Raw genomic sequence first — 23,804 nt, forward strand, 5'->3', positions numbered from 1 at the left:
TTGTACAAACTCAAAAATGTTGCACAATCTAAAAAATGTTGCATAAACTTCAAAATGTTGCACAAACTCAAAAATGTTGCATGAACTCAAAAATGTTGTACAAACTCAAAAATGTTGCACAATCTAAAAAATGTTGCATAAACTTCAAAATGTTGCACAAACTCAAAATTGTTGCACAAACTCAAAAATGTTGTACAAACTCAAAAATGTTGCACAAACTCAAAAATGTTGTACAAACTCAAAAATGTTGCATGAACTCAAAAATGTTGCACAAACTCAAAAATGTTGTACAAACTCAAAAATGTTGCACGAACTCAAAAATGTTGCACAATCTAAAAAATGTTGCATAAACTTCAAAATGTTGCACAAACTCAAAAATGTTGCATGAACTCAAAAATGTTACACAAACTCATAAATGTTGTACAAAATCAAAAATGTTGCACAAACTCAAAAATGTTGCATGAACTTAAAAATGTTGCACAAAATCTAAAATGTTGCACAAACTTAAAAATGTTGTACAAACTCAAAAATGTTGCATAAACTTAAAAATGTTGCACAAACTCAAAAATGTTGCATGAACTTAAAAATGTTGCACAAAATCTAAAATGTTGCACAAACTTAAAAATGTTGCACAAACTCAAAAATGTTGCATAAACTTAAAAATGTTGCACAAACTCAAAAATGTTGTTTAAACTTAAAAATGTTGCACAAAATCAAAAATGTTGCACAAACTCAAAAATGTTGTACAAACTCAAAAATGTTGCATAAACTTAAAAATGTTTCACAAACTCAAAAATGTTGCACAAACTCAAAAATGTTGCATGAACTTAAAAATGTTGCACAAAATCTAAAATGTTTCACAAACTCAAAAATGTTGCACAAACTCAAAAATGTTGCATGAACTTAAAAATGTTGCACAAAATCTAAAATGTTGCACAAACTTAAAAATGTTGCACAAACTCAAAAATGTTGCATAAACTTAAAAATGTTGCACAAACTCAAAAATGTTGTTTAAACTTAAAAATGTTGCACAAAATCAAAAATGTTGCATGAGCTTAAGAATGTTGCACAAAATCAAAAATGTTGCACAAACTCAAAAATGTTGCATGAACTTAAAAATGTTGCACAAAATCTAAAATGTTGCACAAACTCAAAAATGTTGTTTAAACTTAAAAATGTTGCACAAAATCAAAAATGTTGCATGAACTTAAGAATGTTTCACAAAATCAAAAATGTTGCACAAACTTAAAAATGTTGCACAAACTCAAAAATGTTGCATAAACTTAAAAATGTTGCACAAACTCAAAAATGTTGTTTAAACTTAAAAATGTTGCACAAAATCAAAAATGTTGCACAAACTCAAAAATGTTGTACAAACTCAAAAATGTTGCATAAACTTAAAAATGTTTCACAAACTCAAAAATGTTGCACAAACTCAAAAATGTTGCATGAACTTAAAAATGTTGCACAAAATCTAAAATGTTTCACAAACTCAAAAATGTTGCACAAACTCAAAAATGTTGCATGAACTTAAAAATGTTGCACAAAATCTAAAATGTTGCACAAACTTAAAAATGTTGCACAAAATCTAAAATGTTGCACAAACTTAAAAATGTTGCACAAACTCAAAAATGTTGCATAAACTTAAAAATGTTGCACAAACTCAAAAATGTTGTTTAAACTTAAAAATGTTGCACAAAATCAAAAATGTTGCATGAGCTTAAGAATGTTGCACAAAATCAAAAATGTTGCACAAACTCAAAAATGTTGCATGAACTTAAAAATGTTGCACAAAATCTAAAATGTTGCACAAACTCAAAAATGTTGTTTAAACTTAAAGGGAAACTTCGGTTTTTTTCAACCTGGGCCCTGTTTTCATAATTTTTTCTGTATATGTGAGTGCTGGATAAAACATTTTTTGAGGTCGCGCCAGTATTGAGCAGGGCAGGCAGCCTCCAGCCCAGCTAACGCTCGTACACAGGGCAACTGGCTCTCGTCAAAATTCGGCCTATAAACATGCATTTTTTTCACACTGACAGGCTCAGATAGTTACAATGAGTGTCCGACAACATACTAGAAAGGAGAAATTAACGTATGTCTCTACCTTTAGCTGGAGATCGCTGTTTGTTGTGAGCTGTGTCCAAATCTCACCACGCTACAAATCTCGTTCCGAAATCTCGCGATAACTCGCGACAAAACACCGGTGGAAAAACAGCCATGACAGACAAACAAACAAACTTTTCTATAAAACTAAAATAACAGTCTTCGGTAATCCAACAGAAAATCACTTCAGTCATCTCTCTTCACCTCAGTCAGGTAACTGTTTTTCCACCGGTGTTTTGTCGCGAGTTATCGCGAGATTTCGGAACGAGATTTGTAGCGTGGTGAGATTTGGACACAGCTCACAACAAACAGCGATCTCCAGCTAAAGGTAGAGACATACGTTAATTTCTCCTTTCTAGTATGTTGTCGGACACTCATTGTAACTATCTGAGCCTGTCAGTGTGAAAAAAATGCATGTTTATAGGCCGAATTTTGACGAGAGCCAGTTGCCCTGTGTACGAGCGTTAGCTGGGCTGGAGGCTGCCTGCCCTGCTCAATACTGGCGCGACCTCAAAAAATGTTTTATCCAGCACTCACATATACAGAAAAAATTATGAAAACAGGGCCCAGGTTGAAAAAAACCGAAGTTTCCCTTTAAAAATGTTGCACAAAATCAAAAATGTTGCATGAACTTAAGAATGTTTCACAAAATCAAAAATGTTGCACAAACTCAAAAATGTTGCATGAACTTAAAAATGTTGCACAAAATCTAAAATGTTGCACAAACTTAAAAATGTTGCACAAAATCAAAAATGTTGCACAAACTCAAAAATGTTGCACAAAATCAAAAATGTTGCATGAACTTAAAAATGTTGCACAAACTCAAAAATGTTGCACAAACTCAAAAATGTTGCATGAACTTAAAAATGTTGCACAAAATCTAAAATGTTGCACAAACTTAAAAATGTTGCACAAAATCAAAAATGTTGCACAAACTAAAAAATGTTGCACAAAATCAAAAATGTTGCATGAACTTAAAAATGTTGCACAAAATCAAAAATGTTGCATGAACTTAAAAATGTTGCACAAAATCTAAAATGTTGCACAAACTTAAAAATGTTGCACAAACTCAAAAATGTTGCATAAACTTAAAAATATTGCACAAACTCAAAAATGTTGTTTAAACTTAAAAATGTTGCACAAAATCAAAAATGTTGCATGAACTTAAGAATGTTGCACAAACTCAAAAATATTGCATGAACTCAAAAATGTTGCATGAACTTAAAAATGTTGCACGAACTTAAAAATGTTGCACAAACTCAAAAATATTGCATGAACTCAAAAATGTTGCACAAACTCAAAAATGTTGCACAAACTCAAAAATGTTGCACAAACTTAAAAATGTTGTGGATAAAATTCCTGCTCACGAGAAGGATTTTATCGACAACATTTTTGCGATTTGCAGTGTAACTCTGTTAGTTAGCAAAGAACAGCAGTCGACCAGTGATGATGTCATAAAGGAGCGTCAGAGTGGGGGCACCCAGCAGGCACAAGATGTTGATACAACATTGATTAATTGTACAATTAAAACTGACTTTGAAACAACGTTGCAAAATAGTTGTATTTGTTACTTGAAACAAAGTTGATGTCCAACGTTGGATGCACATTGTTGGTTGGGAAATGACCAATACTTAATGGTCAAATCAACATCACAACCCAACATTGAATAAACGTTGTCAAAAAGTATGTTGTTTCAACATTGTATTTGTGTTGTGAAATATTGGTTTTATTCTGTTTTTACTTAAAACTGAAGCTCAAATATCAAAATATGCAGAAGTGAAAAATAAAAATAAAACATGTATTCAAAAAAGTAAATCAGAATTATATTCAACCTGAAAAAAATTGCGTGCACTTATTTTTCTTTTGATTAATATGCTGGTGTAGTTTTAAAAATGTCATATCAGAACTTAATCTTTCCTTTCAAAGTACATTTTTTCCATGTACAAAACTGTTGGCCTTATTAATTTAGCAGCGTAAAGCTGCGAGTAATACTCGTAAAATCCATCCAGTCATACAAAGTCTCAGGTGTGACTCCTGCTCCACATATTCATTCCTAAACCAAGTCTGCTTTTATTTACTATAATCCCTTTTTTAAAAGTACAGCAAAGCCTATTTTAAAATGCAAATAAGTCGAGCGGAGAGCAAATGTCCATCCTAAGTAAACATCTTGCTTCAGTCCACGTCCTGCCTTCTGCCAAGTTGGCGACAAAAACAAACTAAGTGACTTTTAATAACACGTGTGGCCTGGCAACGCAGTGAGCCCATTGCATTGTGGGTATTGTTGCTTGTTTTGGGGTTTTTTTTAAGACAAGAACGTATCACAGCCTTTGTTCATGTGTTCATCCAACGCATCAACTATTTTGTCACGCCCCCCCAAACATTTAGTATCATTTGTCTGAAAAATTGTTATAAGTACACCTCCGCATAGCATTGTATCCTTATTCACATTAACAGGAAAACAAAGAAATAGATCAACTTACAACTACGAATCATTTTATTACCGTTGTTTTTTTCATCTGTAACAGAAAAGATTTAAAATGGAATTGCTTGTTTTCTGAAATTTTTTAATGCATTCTAAATCATAAATAAGGGTTAGAAAAAGTCAGCTAACAATGGAGTCGATCGATTCCGCATATAAATACATTCAAAAATCTCTGACATTTAATATACATATTTACGTATTTTGCTAATTTTAAGCATACGGAAGTGCATTAATTTCATAGACGCATCACAACGTACAATTTCCCTTCAACAACAACACTGACTACTATCAGGCAGACTTCATGAGAGGCAACAAACATAATAAAACAATCCCTTACTGTACACTGTCTGCTCTCACTGAGATAAAGACTGATGGGATGTTTATATCTTCCCGTTTAGACGAAGAATTAATCATGATCCTACCAAAGGGTTTAAAAAGTTGTCCAACCTGTGGGTTAATGTCCACAACCTTCTACTATCCAGGTGAGAGACATGATTTGTCATCTAGAATTAACTTTCACCAACTCAGAGGCCATGCAGCAGCTCACTATGTCAATACAGCAGCATAAGCTAGTTAGCTCTCTGTGGTCAATGCGCCGCTGAAAACGTTAGCGCTCATAATAAGAATATCGCTAATACTTGTTAATATTCACATCATGTAAATAGAGTACTGTTGGCGCTTTTTGGATGGTTATTTAGAGCACTTTATGGGGCGGAATAGAGAAGTTCCCATTGATCCCACTGTTAGCTGACTTTTGATAATGTTTATTTATGATTTAGAATGCATAAAAAACATGTGTTCTTGTACTACATAGGGATTGTGAATGATAGGCTAAATTCTAAAAAATGCCGTTCTCCTTTATGAATTTGCCTGGGGAAAAAAAATCCTTATTTTAACTGTAAACAATTTTTGACCGACTTTAGCCATTTGATACAGACAAATTCTACTAAATGAACTTAATAAATAATAATGCATTTAAATTGATTAGCAACTCAGGAGCACAAAATATAAAACAACTTACAATACAAAAATGAATGCAACAATTTGTGCTGATCTTTTAAAAAAAAATGAGGAAGTCAAGATTAATGGCTACAATGAGACGGTTTTGTAGGGTTTGACGCATGATACTGATAAAGCATTTTCCCCATAGTCACACACATCACAACCTGACATTGATTAAACGTTGTCAAAAAGCATGTTGTTTCAACGTTGTATTTGTATTGTGGAATATTGGTTGGAAAATTATCAAAATTCAATGGTCAAATCTTGTGCAGCCCTTTGAGACACTTGTGATTTAGGGCTATATAAATAAACATTGATTGATTGATTGATTGAAATCAACGTCAGAACCCAACATTGATTAAACGTTGTCAAAAAGCATGTTGTTTCAACGTTGTATTTTTGTTGTACAATATAGGTTGGAAAATGACCAAAATTCAATGGTCAAATCAACGTCAGAACCCATCCATCCATCCATCCATCTTCTTCCGCTTATCCGAGGTCGGGTCACGGGGGCAGCAGCCTAAGCAGGAAAACCCAGACTTCCCTCTCCCCAGCCACTTTGTCCAGCTCCTCCCGGGGGATCCCGAGGCGTTCCCAGGCCAGCCGGGAGACATAGTCTTCTCAACGTGTCCTGGGTCTTCCCCGTGGCCTCCTACCGGTGGGACGTGCCCTAAACACCTCCCTAGGGAGGCGTTCGGGTGGCATCCTGACCAGATGCCAAACAACCTCACCTGGCTCCTCTTGATGTGGAGGAGCAGCGGCTTTACTTTGAGCTCCCCCCGGATGGCAGAGCTTCTCACCCTATCTCTAAGGGAGAGCCCCGCCACCCAGCGGAGGAAACTCATTTGGGCCGCTTGTACCCGTAATCTTGTCCTTTCAGTCATAACCCAAAGCTCATGACCATAAGTGAGGATGGGAACGTAGATCGACCGGTAAATTGAGAGCTTTGCCTTCCGGCTCAGCTCCTTCTTCACCACAACAGATCGATACAGCGTCCGCATTACTGAAGACGCCGCACCGATCCGCCTGTCGATCTCACCATCCACTCTTCCCTCACTCGTGAACAAGACTCCAAGGTACTTGAACTCCTCCACTTGGGGCAGGGTCTCCCCCGCAACCCGGAGATGGCACTCCACCCTTTTCCGGGCGAGAACCATGGACTCGGACTTGGAGGTGCTGATTCTCATCCCAGTCGCTTCACACTCAGCTGCGAACCGATCCAGTGAGAGCTAAAGATCCTGGCCAGATGAAGCCATCAGGACCACATCATCTGCAAAAAGCAGAGACCTAATCCTGCAGCCACCAAACCAGATCCCCTCAACGCCTTGACTGCACCTAGAAATTCTGTCCATAAAAGTTATGAACAGAATGGGTGACAAAGGGCAGCCTTGGCAGAGTCCAACCCTCACTGGAAACGTGTCCGACTTACTGCCGGCAATGCGGACCAAGCTCTGACACTGATCATACAGGGAGCGGACCGCCACAATCAGACAGTCCGATACCCCATACTCTCTGAGCACTCCCCACAGGACTTCCCCAGGGACACGGTGGAATGCCTTCTCCAAGTCCAAAACACATGTAGACTGGTTGGGCAAACTCCCATGCACCCTCAAGGAACCTGCCGAGAGTATAGAGCTGGTCCACAGTTCCACGACCAGGACGAAAACCACACTGTTCCTCCTAAATCCGAGGTTCGACTATCCGGCGTAGCCTCCTCTCCAGTACCCCTGAATAGACCTTACCAGGAAGACTGAGGAGTGTGATCCCACAATAGTTAGAACACACCCTCCGGTTCCCCTTCTTAAAGAGAGGAACCACCACCCCGGTCTGCCAGTCCAGAGGTACCGCCCCCGATGTCCACTGCGTGTCAATCCCACGTCAGAACCCAACATTGATTAAACGTCATCAAAAAGCATGTTGTTTAAATGTTGTATTTGTGTTGTAGAATATTGTTTGGAAAATGACCAAAATTCAATGGTCAAATCAACGTCAGAACCTGACATTGATTAAACGTTGTCAAAAAGCATGTTGTTTCAATGTTATGTTTGACTTGCTTAACTTTAGGACCTCATTCAACAAGTTGTTGATGTTGTTTCAATGTCTTGTGCCTGCTGGATGGGTCCCTAATGTAGTGGAAACGTTTGGCCCCGAGGTCCAAAAGGTTAAGAACCCCTGCATTAGGTCATTATTTGTTTTCCTCGTTGCGCTTTGGGGAAAACCGTTCAATGCTTTGATGTCTGGGATGTTCTGAACTCCTGTTTCCATGCCAGTGTTGTCTCCCAGCACAATAAGTGGATGTCCTGCACAGCTTCCTGGTGCCTATATTGGCACTTTGCACACAGCGAGGAGGATCGCTCGCATCAGGTGCCAGGAGTTTCCACTGTCAAAGTTGAGCTTGTTATCACAAAAAGATGAGTCATAAAACTGGAAAGACGGCTGTAAAAAGGGGCCCCGCCGAGTTTGATCCCAGCAGCTCCGAGACCAAAAGGGTGTGAAAGCTTAACTAGTTTGACTCACTTTTGTTTTCCAGGAGGCCGACATCGCAGACATGACTTTCCAGGCCAGCTACGAAAGCAACATGCTGTGTAAGCGCCGCTAGATCCCGCCTCTCGCCGCTTCCTTCCTGCGCTAACTGTCATGTCGCCCTCTCCAGTCCAGACCATCAACGACGACCTGAACGCATCGCTGGCCACGGCGGACGAGTTGTCCAAGGAGTTCAACACCCTGCTGCAGAAGAACACACAGGTGCGCTCACATGCTCATTCCTCACAGGAAGTCCACCTTCAAAGTCAAAGAGACGCCAACTAGGGATCAGGTACTTTATTTTGGCACCTCTCCAGGGGTCTTTGTTCTGGTGTGTGGTAAAGCTGCCAGGCCGGTGCCAGATACATTAAAGCAGGTCACATAGATAAGAAGAAGAATGGCCATGAAGACACTTTTTAAAAAGTAACAATAGAACTTCATAATAGCGGACGGGGAGCCGATGCAGCGACTTTAAAACTGTTGTAATGTGCTCCCGCCCTCTGCTCCTTGTCAGCACGCGGTTTTTATCATGCAAGGTGGACTTTGTGGATTATTTTGAGTCTTTATTCTTATCTTTTATCGTGCAAGGAGAATTTTGCGGATTACTTGTCTTTCTGCTTGTTTTTTATTTTTATTATGCAAAGTGGATTTTGTGGATTATTTTGTGTCTTTCTGCTTATCTTTTATCATGCAAAGTGGATCTGCGTGACAAAAACATGCACCTGGGGATAGGTTGATTGGCAACACTAAACGGTCCCTAGTGTGTGAATGTTGTCTGTCCCATGTGTTGGCCCTGTGATGAGGTGGCGACTTGTCCAGGGTGTACCCCGCCTTCCGCCCGAATGCAGCTGAGATAGGCTCCAGCACCCCCCGCGACCCCAAAACGGACAAGCGGTAGAAAATGGATGGATGGCTTTGGTGGATTATTTTGAGTCTTTCTGCTTAATTTTTGACATGCAAGGTGAATTTTGTGGATTATTTTGAATCTTTCTGCTTATCTTTTATCATGCAAAGTAAACTTTGCGGAATATTTTAAGTGGTGTTGCTTATCTTTTATGATGCCAGGTGGATTTTGTGGATTATTTTGAGTCTTTCTGCTTAATTTTTGACATGCAAGGTGAATTTTGTGGATTATTTTGAATCTTTCTGCTTATCTTTCATCATGCAAAGTAAACTTTGCGGAATATTTTAAGTGGTGTTGCTTATCTTTTATGATGCCAGGTGGATTTTGTGGATTATTTTGAGTCTTTTTGATTATTTACTATCATGCAAGGTACCTTTTGTGGATTATTTTGAGTCTTTCTGCTTATTATCTATCATGCAAGGTACATTTTGTGGATTATTTTGAGTCTTTCTGCTTATCTTTTATCACGCAAGGTCGATTTTGCGGAATATTTTGAGTGTAGTTGCTTATCCGTTATGATGCCAGGTGGATTTAGTGGATTGTTTTGAGTCATTCTGCTTATTTTCTATCATGCAAGGTAAATTCTGCGGATTGTTTTGAGTCTTTCTGCTTATTTTCTATCACGCAAGGTACATTTTGTGGATTAGTTTGAGTCTTTCTGCTTATCTTTTATGATGCCAGGTGGATTTTGTGGATTATTTTGAGTCTTTTTTGTTATAATGCAAGGAACATTTTGTGGATTATTTTGAGTCTTTCTACTTACTTTTTATTAAGCAAGGTGTATTTTGTGGATTATATTGAGTCTTTCTGCTTATCTTTTATCACGCAAGGTCGACTTTGCGGAATATTTTGAGTGTAGTTGCTTATCCGTTATGATGCCAGGTGGATTTAGTGGATTGTTTTGAGTCATTCTGCTTATTTTCTATCATGCAAGGTACATTCTGCGGATTTTTTTGAGTCTTTCTGCCTATTTTCTATCACGCAAGGTACCTTTTGTGGATTAGTTTGAGTCTTTCTGCTTATCTTTTACGATGCCAGGTGGATTTTGTGGATTATTTTGAGTCTTTTTTGCTATAATGCAAGGAACATTTTGTGGATTATTTTGAGTCTTTCTACTTACTTTTTATTCATGCAAAGTGGATTTTGTGGATTATTTTGAGTCTTTCTGCTTATTTTATTATCATGCAAGGTGGATGTTTTGGATTATTTTGAGGTTTTCTGCTTATTTTTTAACATGCAAGGTGAATTTAGTGCATTATTTTGAGTCTTTCTGCTTAATTTTTTGTCATGCAAAGTGGATTTTGTGGTCTATATTGAGTTTTTCTGCGTGACTTTAAATAATGCCAGGTGGATTTTGTGGTTAATTTGGAATCTTTCTGCTTATCTTTTATCATGCAAGGTGCATGCAGCGACTTTAAAACAGGTGTAATGTGCTCCCGCCCTCCGGTCCTCACCAGCACGCGTGCTGCTGAGTTTTGTAACTGCAGACTTTGAAACTGACGACTAAGATGCCCGTTACAATCAAACAGCTGGTGTGGAATATGTACAATACTTATAGTATAAACACTTTGTCGGGCGCAACAAATTAAAAGACTGGCACATCCGACCTATGGCAAAGACTACTTCCTGACTACGGCAACACCGAGGACAAACTGTAATGACTGATACTCAGAAGTGTAGGGCGACTATTTCTTGTGTTATCGGAGACTATTGCTGCCTCTGACATGAAAGCATGCGACGCTCTTCTCACCGAGCAGCAGGGGCCTGGCAGACTCTGACCTTGAGTCCGCCTAGAAGAAGCAGGTCTTGGTTATTGGTGTGTCGTGTGTGCAGGTCCCCCCACAGCGGGTGTCCGGTAGTTGGAGTAACATCAGCCCCGCCCCAGTTCCTCGCACGCCCAGCACAGCAAGCCTCCACCAGACGGACCCAAAGGGCTCCATCAGCAAAAGTGCACCAACCACCCCGGCGTCCTCCATCAGCCCGCTCTCCTCCCCGAAGATCAGCAGGGCGCACTCCCCCCACCCCAGGGGCGCCCCCGACAGCCTCTCGTACCACCAGTTGAACCCCAAACAGTCGCCTGGCAGCCCCAGGCGCAGCTCGCCGGCACGCTATGACAGGAGCCCCCGCGGCTCGCTGGGCGGCGTGGAGAGGAGCCTCTCCCCCGGCCCCGCCCCCACCTCCCACCTGAGCCCCTACGACGGCGGGCAGGTGGGTCGCAGGTCGCCGAGGGCCGACAGATGCCCCTCCCCTTTATCTTTTCAGCCATCCCCGGCCGACACGCTCCAGAGACAGTTTGTCTCCAGGAAGTCTGGTGAGTGATGTTTGTTGTTCATGTTGTACATGTTCATGTTGTTTATGTTGTACATGTTCATGTTGTTCATGTTGTACATGTTGTTCATGTTGTACATGTTGTACATGTTCATGTTGTTCATGTTGTTTATGCTGTACATGTTCATGTTGTTTATGTTGTTCATGTTGTTTATGCTGTACATGTTCATGTTGTTTATGTTGTTCATGTTGTTTATGCTGTACATGTTCATGTTGTTTATGTTGTACATGTTCATGTTGTTCATGTTGTACATGTTCATGTTGTTTATGTTGTTCATGTTGTACATGTTGTACATGTTCATGTTGTTTATGTTGTTCATGTTGTTTATGCTGTACATGTTCATGTTGTTTATGTTGTTCATGTTGTTTATGCTGTACATGTTCATGTTGTTTATGTTGTACATGTTCATGTTGTTCATGTTGTACATGTTGTTCATGTTGTTCATGTTGTACATGTTGTACATGTTCATGTTGTTTATGTTGTTCATGGTGTTCATGTTGTTTATGCTGTACATGTTCATGTTGTTTATGTTGTTCATGTTGTTTATGCTGTACATGTTCATGTTGTTTGTTGTTCATGTTGTTTATGTTGTACATGTTCATGTTGTTCATGTTGTACATGTTCATGTTGTTTATGTTGTACATGTTCATGTTGTTTATGTTGTTCATGTTGTTTATGCTGTACATGTTCATGTTGTTTATGTTGTTCATGTTTTTTATGCTGTACATGTTCATGTTGTTTATGTTGTACATGTTCATGTTGTTCATGTTGTACATGTTTATGTTGTTCATGTTGTTCATGTTGTACATGTTCATGTTTTACATGTTCATGTTGTTTATGTTGTTCATGTTGTACATGTTCATGTTGTTTATGTTGTTCATGTTGTTTATGTTGTACATGTTCATGTTGTTCATGTTGTTTATGTTGTTCATGTTTATGTTATTTTTGTTCATGTTGTTTATGTTTATGTTATTTGTGTTGTTCATGTTGTACATGTTCATGTTGTTTATGTTATTTATGTTGTACATGTTCATGTTGTTTGTTGTTCATGTTGTTTATGTTGTACATGGACATGTTTATGTTGTACATGTTCATGTTGTTCATATTGTTCATGTTGTACATGTTCATGTTTATGTTGTTCATGTTGTACATGTTTATGTTGTTCGTGTTGTTTATGTTGTATTCATGTTGTTCATGTTGTACACGGACATGTTGTTCATGTTGTACACGGACATGTTGTTCATGTTGTACATGAACATGTTCATGTTGTTTATGTTGTACACAGACATGTTTATGTTGTTCATGTTGTTTATGTTGTACATGAACATCTTCATGTTGTTTATATTGTTCATGTTGTTTATGTTGTACATGAACATCTTCATGTTGTTCATGTTGTTTATATTGTTCATGTTGTTTATGTTGTACATGAACATCTTCATGATGTTCATGTTGTTTATGTTGCACATGAACATCTTCATGTTGTTCATGTTGTTTATGTTGTACATGAACATCTTCATGTTGTTTATATTGTTCATGTTGTTTATGTTGTCCATGTTGTCCATGTTGTTTATGTTGTACATGAACATCTTCATGTTGTTCATATTGTTCATGTTGTTTGTTGTCCATGTTGTTTGTTGTTCATTTTGTTCATGTTGTTTATGTTGATGTCCTTTATTTCCACAACACGTTTCAATGGACCAACTCAACCTGGTCCAGTGTCATTAGGTCTAAACTGCTAGGAAGCTATTTACATGTACCAGGTGGACTTTGCTGATTATTTTGAGTCTTTATCTTTTGTCATGCAAGGTGGATTTTGTGGATTATTTTGAGTTATTCTGCTTATTTTTTATCATGCGAGGAGGATTTTGTGGTTTATTTTGAGTCTTTCTGATAATATTTTATCATCCAAGGTGGATTTTGTGGATTACTTAGTATTTCTGCTTATAATTTTTTTTATCATGTAAAGTGGATTTTGTGGATTATTTTGAGTCTTTCTGCTTATATTTTATCATGCAAGGTGGACTTTGTGGATAATTTTGAGTCTTTCTGCTTATTTTTATCATGCAAGGTGGATTTTGTGGATTGTTTTGAGGTTTTTTGTTTATCTTTTATCATGCAAAATGGACTTTGTGGATTATTTTGAGTCTTTCTGATAATTTTTTTTATCTTGCAAGGTGGATTTTGTGGATTATTTGGAGTCTTTATCTTTTATCATGCAAGGTGAATTTTGTGGATTACTTAGTATATCTGTTTTTTTATTATGCAAAGTGGATTTTGTGGATTATTTTGAGTCTTTCTGCTTATCATTTATCATGCAAGGTGGATTTTGTGGATTATTTTGAGTCTTTCTTCTTTTCTTTTATCATGCGAGGTGGATTTTGTGGATTATTTTGAGTCTATCTTTTATCATGCAAGGTAGACTTTGTAGATTATTTTGAGTTTTTCTGCTTCTTTTATCATGCAAGGTGGATTTAGTGGATTATTTTGAGTCTTACCTTTTATCATGCATGGTGGATTTTGTGGATTATTTTGGAGTTGTTCCTATGTTTTATCATGGAAGGTGGACATTGTGGATTATTTTGAGTCTTTCTGCTTATTTTTTAGCATGCAAGGTAGACGTTGTGGATTTATATGGGTCGTGTTGCTCACCCTTTATCATGCAAAGTGGATTTTGTGGATTATTTTGAATCTTGTTGCTTATCTTTTATCATGCAAGGTCGACTATGCAGATTATTTTGAGTCTTTTTGCTCATTTGTTAACGTGCAAGAAGTATTTTGTGGATTATTTTTTTAGTCGATCTGTTTGTTATTATGCAAAATAGATCTTGTGGATTATTTTGGAGTCTTTTTGCCTATTTTGTTAATTATTTTGAGTCTCTTAACTATGCAAAGTGGTGGTTATAGTTAAGAGTCACTATCTCCCTGATTGTACGACACATTAAGCTTGTGCCAGAGTCCAGTCAGAAAGGTCCTTAGTGTTGACGGGTTGAAACGGACTTGGATGAAGGTGTTCCAGTAAGGAACTTACCCAACACGTCCACTTCTCTCGAAACCAATCAGTGCGATGTCACAACATGACAACATGGTTTCAGATTGCCCAAGAGGGTGGAGTCGCTACTGGCTTGAGGCAAGTTTTTGGTTGCTGGGACGCAGAGGAAAACTCATTTTGGTCATCAAAGTGGAACACACACACACACACACGCACACACACACACACACGGCAGTCAAACGGGTTTTTAACCAGACTTTTTGAAGCGGGCCGACCCACCCAGAACTGAATGTGGGCACATTAAATGATATTATCTCTTTTCCTGTTTGCCAAGACGAAGGTGTGCAGAGGCACAAGAGCCATGTCAAGTGGAACGAGACAGATCTGGACATGTCCTACGAGAGCAAGCCTCACCACACCTATGACAGTTAGTCCTCGGGTTCTTTGCAGCGGGGCTGAAAGCGGCGAGACGTTTAACTGCGTCTGCTTGCCTTGCAGAGACAGAGTGGGTAAGAACCTCGCTGCCAAACAGCAACTGGAGAGAGTCCAACCTGGACGGCCCGTCTCCAGCAGCCACCCTCAAAAAGGTGTGGCGCCTTTCCCCTCTGCTGCTTCTGTCATGTCAGTGCGTCTTTGTCTAACTAGGAAGTAGCTTTTTCCAGGAAGCTGAATGTGCTATGTTGCGCCCTACAAAGTGCTTATACTGCAAGTGTTGTGCTTATTACACACCAGCTGTTTGATGGTAACATTCATCTCAGTTGTAGTTTTCTTCACCAAATTTGGAGGTGTTGAAATGGCCATGTAAAATCGCTAATGCTAATAGTAGCCTGTCTACGGCGAGTCCAATGTAAATTAGCATCATTTTGGCAGTGTTGCTAATGCTAACAATGTTGTAGCCCCAAACAGTCTTCTATTATATTCTAACTCTTTCCGAAAATGTCCCACAAAGTTGCCGCTAGCCTTGTTGCTAATGCTAACAATGCTATGACGCCAAACAGTCTTCTATTATATTCCGGCTCTTTCCTAAGGTGTCCCCACAAAGTTGCCGCTAGCCTTGTTGCTAATGCTAACAATGCTATGACGCCAAACAGTCTTCTATTATATTCCGGCTCTTTCCTAAGGTGTCCCCACAAAGTTGCCGCTAGCCTTGTTGCTAATGCTAACAATGCTATGACGCCAAACAGTCTTCTATTATATTCCGGCTCTTTCCTAAGGTGTCCCCACAAAGTTGCCGCTAGCCTTGTTGCTAATGCTAACAATGCTATAACCCCCAAACAGTCTTCTATTATATTCCGGCTCTTTTCTAAAGTGTCCCCACAAAGTTGTCGCTAACCATGTTGCTAATGCTAACAATGCTATGACGCCAAACAGTCTTCTATTATATTCCGGCTCTTTCCTACGGTGTCCCCACAAAGTTGTCGCTAGCCATGTTGCTAATGCTAACAATGCTATGACGCCAAACAGTCTTCTATTATATTCCAACTCTTTCCGATACTGCCGGATTTCGGTCGGTGCCTATAGAAGTACCAACTTCGGTACCCATTCCTAAGTGCCATTTTCTCTTTGTGTCTTCCCCAGAATCACCCTCGTTCTCAACCGCCCCAGTTTTCCCACGGTTCCCTCGCCCGGAACACTCGGGTGGCCATACCTCCAGACATTGCATCCTCGTCCCAGCTGCACCAGTACAGCCCTCAGCCTATCATCTCCCGCATTTCCATCCCACCCGCATCCGCTCAGTCCCGTCAGCGCAGGCCCATCCCACTCTCCGTCATCATGCGTCTCCAGAACCCTCAGTGGGGCGCCATGGCCGTCCGCCACCCCGGGATGCCCGGGGAACCCCGCGAGATACCCTACCAGCTCGGCATGTCCCGGAACTTCTTCAAGCAGGCGGGAATCCAGCCGCCGCCGCCGCCGCCCGAGCTGAGACAACCAGCGATTTACAGCGACGGTAGAAGTTACTGAGAGTACCATATTCAGGTTCTAAAGTCTTAGGACAGTCCCTCCAAGATGTAATAGTATATCGTCGTCGTCCCGTGTAGCTTACACCTACTTCCTGTTCCTGTCTACAGTGCTAAGCTTTCTGGGTAATCAACATTTACTTCCTAGTTGACATGTATTTACATCTTTGTTCAACATTTATTTATCCGGGTAAGACAATTGAGAACAAATTTTCATTGGCGATGCGAACCTCGTGTTAGACATGTTGACCTTTTCCGCAACTTTCTGAAAAAACTGCTGTGAAGTCTGGTATTTTGGCACAAAAAAAGCCTACAAAGTCCTGGAGGGACTGACATAACGGAATTGCAAAACATTAATGCTGTAGCATTAGCATTAGCAATAGCATTAGAAGCTTTATTTAGCTTTAGCGTCAACAGGCTCAAAATGGCTGACCATTGATAAATGTCTCCTGTCAGCACTGAACCCGGGTGATATCGACGCAGAACTGGGCCGACTGGACCTGGTCTATCACTTGCCGATGATCAGAGAGGGCGATCCGAGCATGCAGGCTCCTCCGCGGCCCCTCAGCCCTACCAGGCTGCAGCCTGTTGTGGCCCCAGAGGCCCAGAGCCAGGAGATCCCGGATCTGGAGGAGGTGCTCCGCCTCCGGGCGGAGATCCCCCGGCCCCTGAAGCGGCGGGGCTCTGCGGAGCAGACGCGGCCCCTGAAGAAAGCCTCCCACTACGAGCCCAACCAGTACAAGCACCTCATCAACAAGATGTTCCAGCGCAAGAACCGCCGTCCCAAGGGCGAGCGGGGGAGTGAGAGCAGCAGCTCGTCGGATGGCGAGGACAACGGCGTCGTTCTTCCTCCACCACAGGCCCCCCAGCCCCTTTCCCCCCTGGACAACAAAGTGAGAAGATCCCCCCTTGTCAACATTTTCTGTCTGTCCTTGCCTCCTCAAGCCTGCCACATTTTCTCTCAAAGTCCTGTTTCCCTTTCCAGAACTACCATTCCATCCTGCGGCGGTCCAACCGGGAGCGCAAAGGTGCCGGGAGACGAGCTCGCCTGAGCCCGCTGGTCCTGGCGCTGGACGGGGCGCTGGTGGGCGAGCTGGAGACGGTGCAACGAGCCGTACAGGAGGTAAAAGACTTTGGCCGCTGGCACTGTTGCTAATGCTAACAATGCGATGACGTCAAACAGTCTTCTCTTATATTCTGACTCTTTCCTAACATGTCCCCTCAAAGTTGCCGCTAGCACTGTTGCTAATGCTAACTAACAAAGCTATAACCCCAAACAGTCTTCTATTATATTCCGACTTTTCCAAATTTGTTCCCACAAAGTTGCTGCTAGCCTTGTTGCTAATGCTAACTATGCTATAACGCCAAACAGTCAAACTCTTATACCACCATAATGACAACATTAAATACAGTAGTGTAGTACACCTAAGTATTCATTAAGTACCACCATAATGACATTTTCATTAAGTACCACCATAATGACAACATTAAAATACAGCAGTGTAGTAGACCTAAGTATTCATTAAGTACCATCATAATGACAACATTAAAATACAGTAGTGTAGTAGACCTAAGTATTCATTAAGTACCACCATAATGACAACATTAAAATACAGTAGTGTAGTAGACCTAAGTATTCATTAAGTACCACCATAATGACATTTTCATTAAGTACCACCATAATGACAACATTAAAATACAGTAGTGTAGTAGACCTAAGTATTCATTAAGTACCATCATAACGACAACATTAAGATACAGTAGTGTAGTAGACTTAAGTATTCATTAAGTACCACCATTATGACAACATTAAATACAGTAGTGTAGTAGACCTAAGTATTCATTAAGTACCACCATAATGACAACATTAAAATACAATAGTGTAGTAGACCTAAGTATTCATTAAGTACCACCATAATGACAACATTAAATACAGTAGTGTAGTAGACCTAAGTATCCATCAAGTACCACCATAATGACAACATTAAAATACAGTAGTGTAGTAGACCTAAGTATTCATTAAGTACCACCATAATGACAACATTAAATACAGTAGTGTAGTAGACCTAAGTATCCATCAAGTACCACCATAATGACAACATTAAAATACAGTAGTGTAGTAGACCTAAGTATTCATTAAGTACCACCATAATGACAACATTAAAATACAGTAGTGTAGTAGACCTAAGTATTCATTAAGTACCACCATAATGACAACATTAAAATACAGTAGTGTAGTAGACCTAAGTATTCATTAAGTACCACCATAATGACAACATTAAAATACAATAGTGTAGTAGACCTAAGTATTCATTAAGTACCACCATAATGACAACATTAAAATACAATAGTGTAGTAGACCTAAGTATTCATTAAGTACCACCATAATGACAACATTAAATACAGTAGTGTAGTAGACCTAAGTATCCATCAAGTACCACCATAATGACAACATTAAAATACAGTAGTGTAGTAGACCTAAGTATTCATTAAGTACCACCATAATGACAACATTAAATACAGTAGTGTAGTAGACCTAAGTATCCATCAAGTACCACCATAATGACAACATTAAAATACAGTAGTGTAGTAGACCTAAGTATTCATTAAGTACCACCATAATGACAACATTAAAATACAGTAGTGTAGTAGACCTAAGTATTCATTAAGTACCACCATAATGACAACATTAAAATACAGTAGTACAGTAGACCTAAGTATTCATTAAGTACCACTATAATGACAACATTAAAATACAGTAGTACAGTAGACCTAAGTATTCATTAAGTACCACCATAATGACAACATTAAATACAGTAGTGTAGTAGACCTAAGTATTCATTAAGTAACACCATAATGACAACATTAAATACAGTAGTGTAGTAGACCTAAGTATTCATCAAGTACCACCATAATGACAACATTAAATACAGTAGTGTAGTAGACCTAAGTATTCATCAAGTACCACCATAATGACAACATTAAATACAGTAGTGTAGTAGACCTAAGTATTCATCAAGTACCACCATAATGACAACATTAAGATACAGTAGTGTAGTAGACCTAAGTATTCATCAAGTACCACCATAATGACAACATTAAGATACAGTAGTGTAGTAGACCTAAGTATTCATCAAGTACCACCATTATGACAACATTAAAATACAGTAGTGTAGTAGACCTAAGTATCCATCAAGTACCACCATAATGACAACATTAAAATACAGTAGTGTAGTAGACCTAAGTATTCATCAAGTACCACCATAATGACAACATTAAGATACAGTAGTGTAGTAGACCTAAGTATTCATCAAGTACCACCATTATGACAACATTAAAATACAGTAGTGTAGTAGACCTAAGTATTCATTAAGTACCACCATAATGACAACATTAAAATACAGTAGTGTAGTAGACCTAAGTATTCATTAAGTACCACCATTATGACAACATTAAATACAGTAGTGTAGTAGACCTAAGTATTCATTAAGTACCACCATTATGACAACATTAAATACAGTAGTGTAGTAGACCTAAGTATCCATCAAGTACCACCATAATGACAACATTAAAATACAGTAGTGTAGTAGACCTAAGTATTCATCAAGTACCACCATAATGACAACATTAAGATACAGTAGTGTAGTAGACCTAAGTATTCATCAAGTACCACCATAATGACAACATTAAAATACAGTAGTGTAGTAGACCTAAGTATCCATCAAGTACCACCATAATGACAACATTAAAATACAGTAGTGTAGTAGACCTAAGTATTCATCAAGTACCACCATAATGACAACATTAAGATATAGTAGTGTCGTAGACCTAAGTATTCATCAAGTACCACCATTATGACAACATTAAAGTACTGTAGTGTAGTAGACCTAAATATTTATTAAGTACCACCATAATGACAACATTAAAATACAGTAGTGTAGTAGACCTAAGTATTCATCAAGTACCACTATAATGACAACATTAAAATACAGTAGTACAGTAGACCTAAGTATTCATTAAGTACCACCATAATGACAACATTAAATGCAGTAGTGTAGTAGACCTAAGTATCCATCAAGTACCACCATAATGACAACATTAGAATACAGTAGTGTAGTAGACCTAAGTATGCATCAAGTACCACCATAATGACAACATTAAGATACAGTAGTGTAGTAGACCTAAGTATTCATCAAGTACCACCATAATGACAACATTAAGATACAGTAGTGTAGTAGACCTAAGTATTCATCAAGTACCACCATAATGACAACATTAAAATACAGTAGTGTAGTAGACCTAAGTATTCATTAAGTACCACTATAATGACAACATTAAAATACAGTAGTGTAGTAGACCTAAGTATTCATTAAGTACCACCATAATGACAACATTAAAATACAGTAGTGTAGTAGACCTAAGTATTCATTAAGTACCACCATAATGACAACATTAAGATACAGTAGTGTAGTAGACCTAAGTATTCATCAAGTACCACCATAATGACAACATTAAATACAGTAGTGTAGTAGACCTAAGTATTCATTAAAGGCCTACTGAAATGATTTTTTTTTATTTAAACGGGGATAGCAGATCTATTCTATGTGTCATACTTGATCATTTCGCGATATTGCCATATTTTTGCTGAAAGGATTTAGTATAGAACAATGACGATAAAGATTGCAACTTTTGGTATCTGATAAAAAAAGGCTTGCCCCTACCGGAAGTAGCGTGACGTAGTCAGTTGAACATATACGCAAAGTTCCCTATTGTTTACAATGATGGCCGCATGAAGTGAGAGAGATTCGGACCGAGAAAGCGACAATTTCCCCATTAATTTGAGCGAGGATGAAAGATTTGTGGATGAGTAAAGTGCAAGTGAAGGACTAGTGGGGAGTTGAAGCTATTCAGATAGGGAAGATGCTGTGAGAGCCGGGGGTGACCTGATATTCAGCTGGGAATGACTACAACAGTAAATAAACACAAGACATATATATACTGTATTAGCCACAACACAACCAGGCTTATATTTAACATGCCACAAATTAATCCTGCATAAAAACACCTGCGTGTTTGTTATGCTAGCTCCTAGCTCCTCTGCTAGCTCCTAGCTCCATAGAACACGCCAATACAATTCAAACACCTGATCAACACACACAATCACTCAGCCCAAAAGACCGTTCACCTAACCCAAGGTTCATAAAGCTTATATATTTAAAAAAAGTTACGTACATACGCAAAAAAAAGTTGCGCACATACGGTCAAGCGATCAAATGTTTAGAAGCCAAAGCTGCATACTCACAGTAGCACGTCTGCGTCTTTGTCATCCAAATCAAAGTAATCCTGGTAAGAGTCTGTGTTGTCCCAGTTCTCTACAGGCGTCTGTGTATCGAAGTCAAAAGTCCTCCTGGTTAGAGTCTCTGTTATCCGGGTTCTTCCATCTTGACTGCATCTTTCGGGAATGTAAACAAAGAAGCGCCGGCTGTGTACTGTTGTGGCTGACTACGTTCGAAAAATACGTCCATTTCGCACCGACAACTTTCTTCTTTGCTTGCTCAGCTTCCTTCTTCATAATGCAATGAACATGATTGAAACAGATTCACGAACACAGATGTCCAGAATACTGTGGAATTATGAAATGAAAACAGAGCTTTTTCGTATTGGCTTCAATGTGGAAGGCATACCCGTGTTCGCCGGTCTACGTCACGCGCATACGTCATCCTCAGAGGCGTTTCGAACCGGAAGTTTAGCGGCAAATTTAAAATGTCACTTTATAAGTTAACCCGGCCGTATTGGCATGTGTTATAATGTTAAGATTTCATCATTGATATATAAACTATCAGACTGCGTGGTCGGTAGTAGTGGGTTTCAGTAGGCCTTTAAGTACCACCATTATGACAACATTAAATACAGTAGTGTAGTTGACCTAAGTATTCATTAAGTACCACCATAATGACAATATTAAATACAGTAGTGTAGTAGACCTAAGTATTCATTAAGTACCACCATTATGACAACATTAAATACAGTAGTGTAGTAGACATAAGTATTCATTAAGTACCACCATAATGACAACATTAAGATACAGTAGTGTAGTAGACCTAAGTATTCATCAAGTACCACCATAATGACAACATTAAATACAGTAGTGTAGTAGACCTAAGTATTCATTAAGTACCACCATTATGACAACATTAAATACAGTAGTGTAGTAGACCTAAGTATTCATTAAGTACCACCATAATGACAACATTAAATACAGTAGTGTAGTAGACCTAAGTATTCATTAAGTACCACCATTATGACAACATTAAATACAGTAGTGTAGTAGACCTAAGTATTCATCAAGTACCACCATAATGACAACATTAAATACAGTAGTGTAGTAGACCTAAGTATTCATTAAGTACCACCATAATGACAACATTAAAATATAGTAGTGTAGTAGACCTAAGTATTCAATAAGTACCACCATAATGACAACATTAAAATACAGTAGTGTAGTAGACCTAAGTATTCATCAAGTACCACCATAATGACAACATTAAATACAGTAGTGTAGTAGACCTAAGTATTCATTAAGTACCACCATAATGACAACATTAAAATACAGTAGTGTAGTAGACCTAAGTATTCATTAAGTACCACCATAATGACATCATTAAATACAGTAGTGTAGTAGACCTAAGTATTCATTAAGTACCACCATAATGACAACATTAAATACAGTAGTGTAGTAGACCTAAGTATTCATTAAGTACCACTATAATGACATTTTCATTAAGTACCACCATAATGACAACATTAAAATACAGTAGTGTAGTAGACCTAAGTATTCATTAAGTACCACCATAATGACAACATTAAATACAGTAGTGTAGTAGACCTAAGTATTCATCAAGTACCACCATAATGACAACATTAAAATACAGTAGTGTAGTACACCTAAGTATTCATTAAGTACCACCATAATGACAACATTAAATACAGTAGTGTAGTAGATCTAAGTATGACGCTAAACAGTCTTTACTGCTAGAGTTGTTGCTAAAGCTAACAATACTATGACGCCAAACAGTCTTCTATTATATATATAGTGTATCCTAACATGTCCCCACAAAGTTCCTGCTAGCTCTGTTGCTAATGCTAAAGACGAAATAATGGCAGTCTTCTCTTATATTCCGACTCTTTCCTAACATGTTCCCACAAAGTTGCCGCTAGCCTTGTTGCTAATGCTAACAATGCTGTGACGCCAACAGTCTTCTCTTATATTCCGACTCTTTCCTAACATGTTCCCACAAAGTTACCGCTAGCCTTGTTGCTAATGCTAACAATGCTATGACGCCAACAGTCTTCTATTATATTCCGACTCTTTCCTAATATGTTCCCACAAAGTTACCGCTAGCCTTGTTGCTAATGCTAACAATGCTATGACGCCAACAGTCTTCTATTATATTCCGACTCTTTCCTAACATGTTCCCACAAAGTTACCGCTAGCCTTGTTGCTAATGCTAAAA

General features: G+C 38.8%; 2 protein-coding genes across 6 annotated transcripts in view; both read left to right on the forward strand.

Annotated features, from left to right (window-relative positions):
• The window catches only part of LOC133659155 (uncharacterized), a 34,176-nt gene extending 26,094 nt beyond the window's left edge, over positions 1–8,082 (forward strand). Inside the window, exons 3-4 of the mRNA XM_062061890.1 lie at positions 7,858–7,951; positions 7,999–8,082. Coding sequence (XP_061917874.1) covers positions 7,858–7,951; positions 7,999–8,082 — 178 coding nt within the window. The remainder of the gene's footprint in view (positions 1–7,857; positions 7,952–7,998) is intronic.
• The window catches only part of ppp1r13l (protein phosphatase 1, regulatory subunit 13 like), a 27,673-nt gene continuing 11,906 nt past the window's right edge, over positions 8,038–23,804 (forward strand). The window contains exons 1-8 of one of the 5 annotated variants that reach the window (XM_062060920.1): positions 8,038–8,172; positions 8,241–8,332; positions 10,848–11,325; positions 14,667–14,759; positions 14,831–14,919; positions 15,911–16,286; positions 16,747–17,183; positions 17,258–17,413. In XM_062060920.1, coding sequence (XP_061916904.1) covers positions 8,136–8,172; positions 8,241–8,332; positions 10,848–11,325; positions 14,667–14,759; positions 14,831–14,919; positions 15,911–16,286; positions 16,747–17,183; positions 17,258–17,413 — 1,758 coding nt within the window. In that variant the 5' untranslated portion in view covers positions 8,038–8,135. The remainder of the gene's footprint in view (positions 8,173–8,240; positions 8,333–10,847; positions 11,326–14,666; positions 14,760–14,830; positions 14,920–15,910; positions 16,287–16,746; positions 17,184–17,257; positions 17,414–23,804) is intronic. The other 4 variants (XM_062060923.1, XM_062060921.1, XM_062060924.1 and 1 more) reach the window with 4 other exon arrangements.

The sequence above is a fragment of the Entelurus aequoreus genome, linkage group LG10 (genome assembly GCF_033978785.1).
Source record: "Entelurus aequoreus isolate RoL-2023_Sb linkage group LG10, RoL_Eaeq_v1.1, whole genome shotgun sequence".
NCBI classification, from domain to species: domain Eukaryota; kingdom Metazoa; phylum Chordata; class Actinopteri; order Syngnathiformes; family Syngnathidae; genus Entelurus; species Entelurus aequoreus.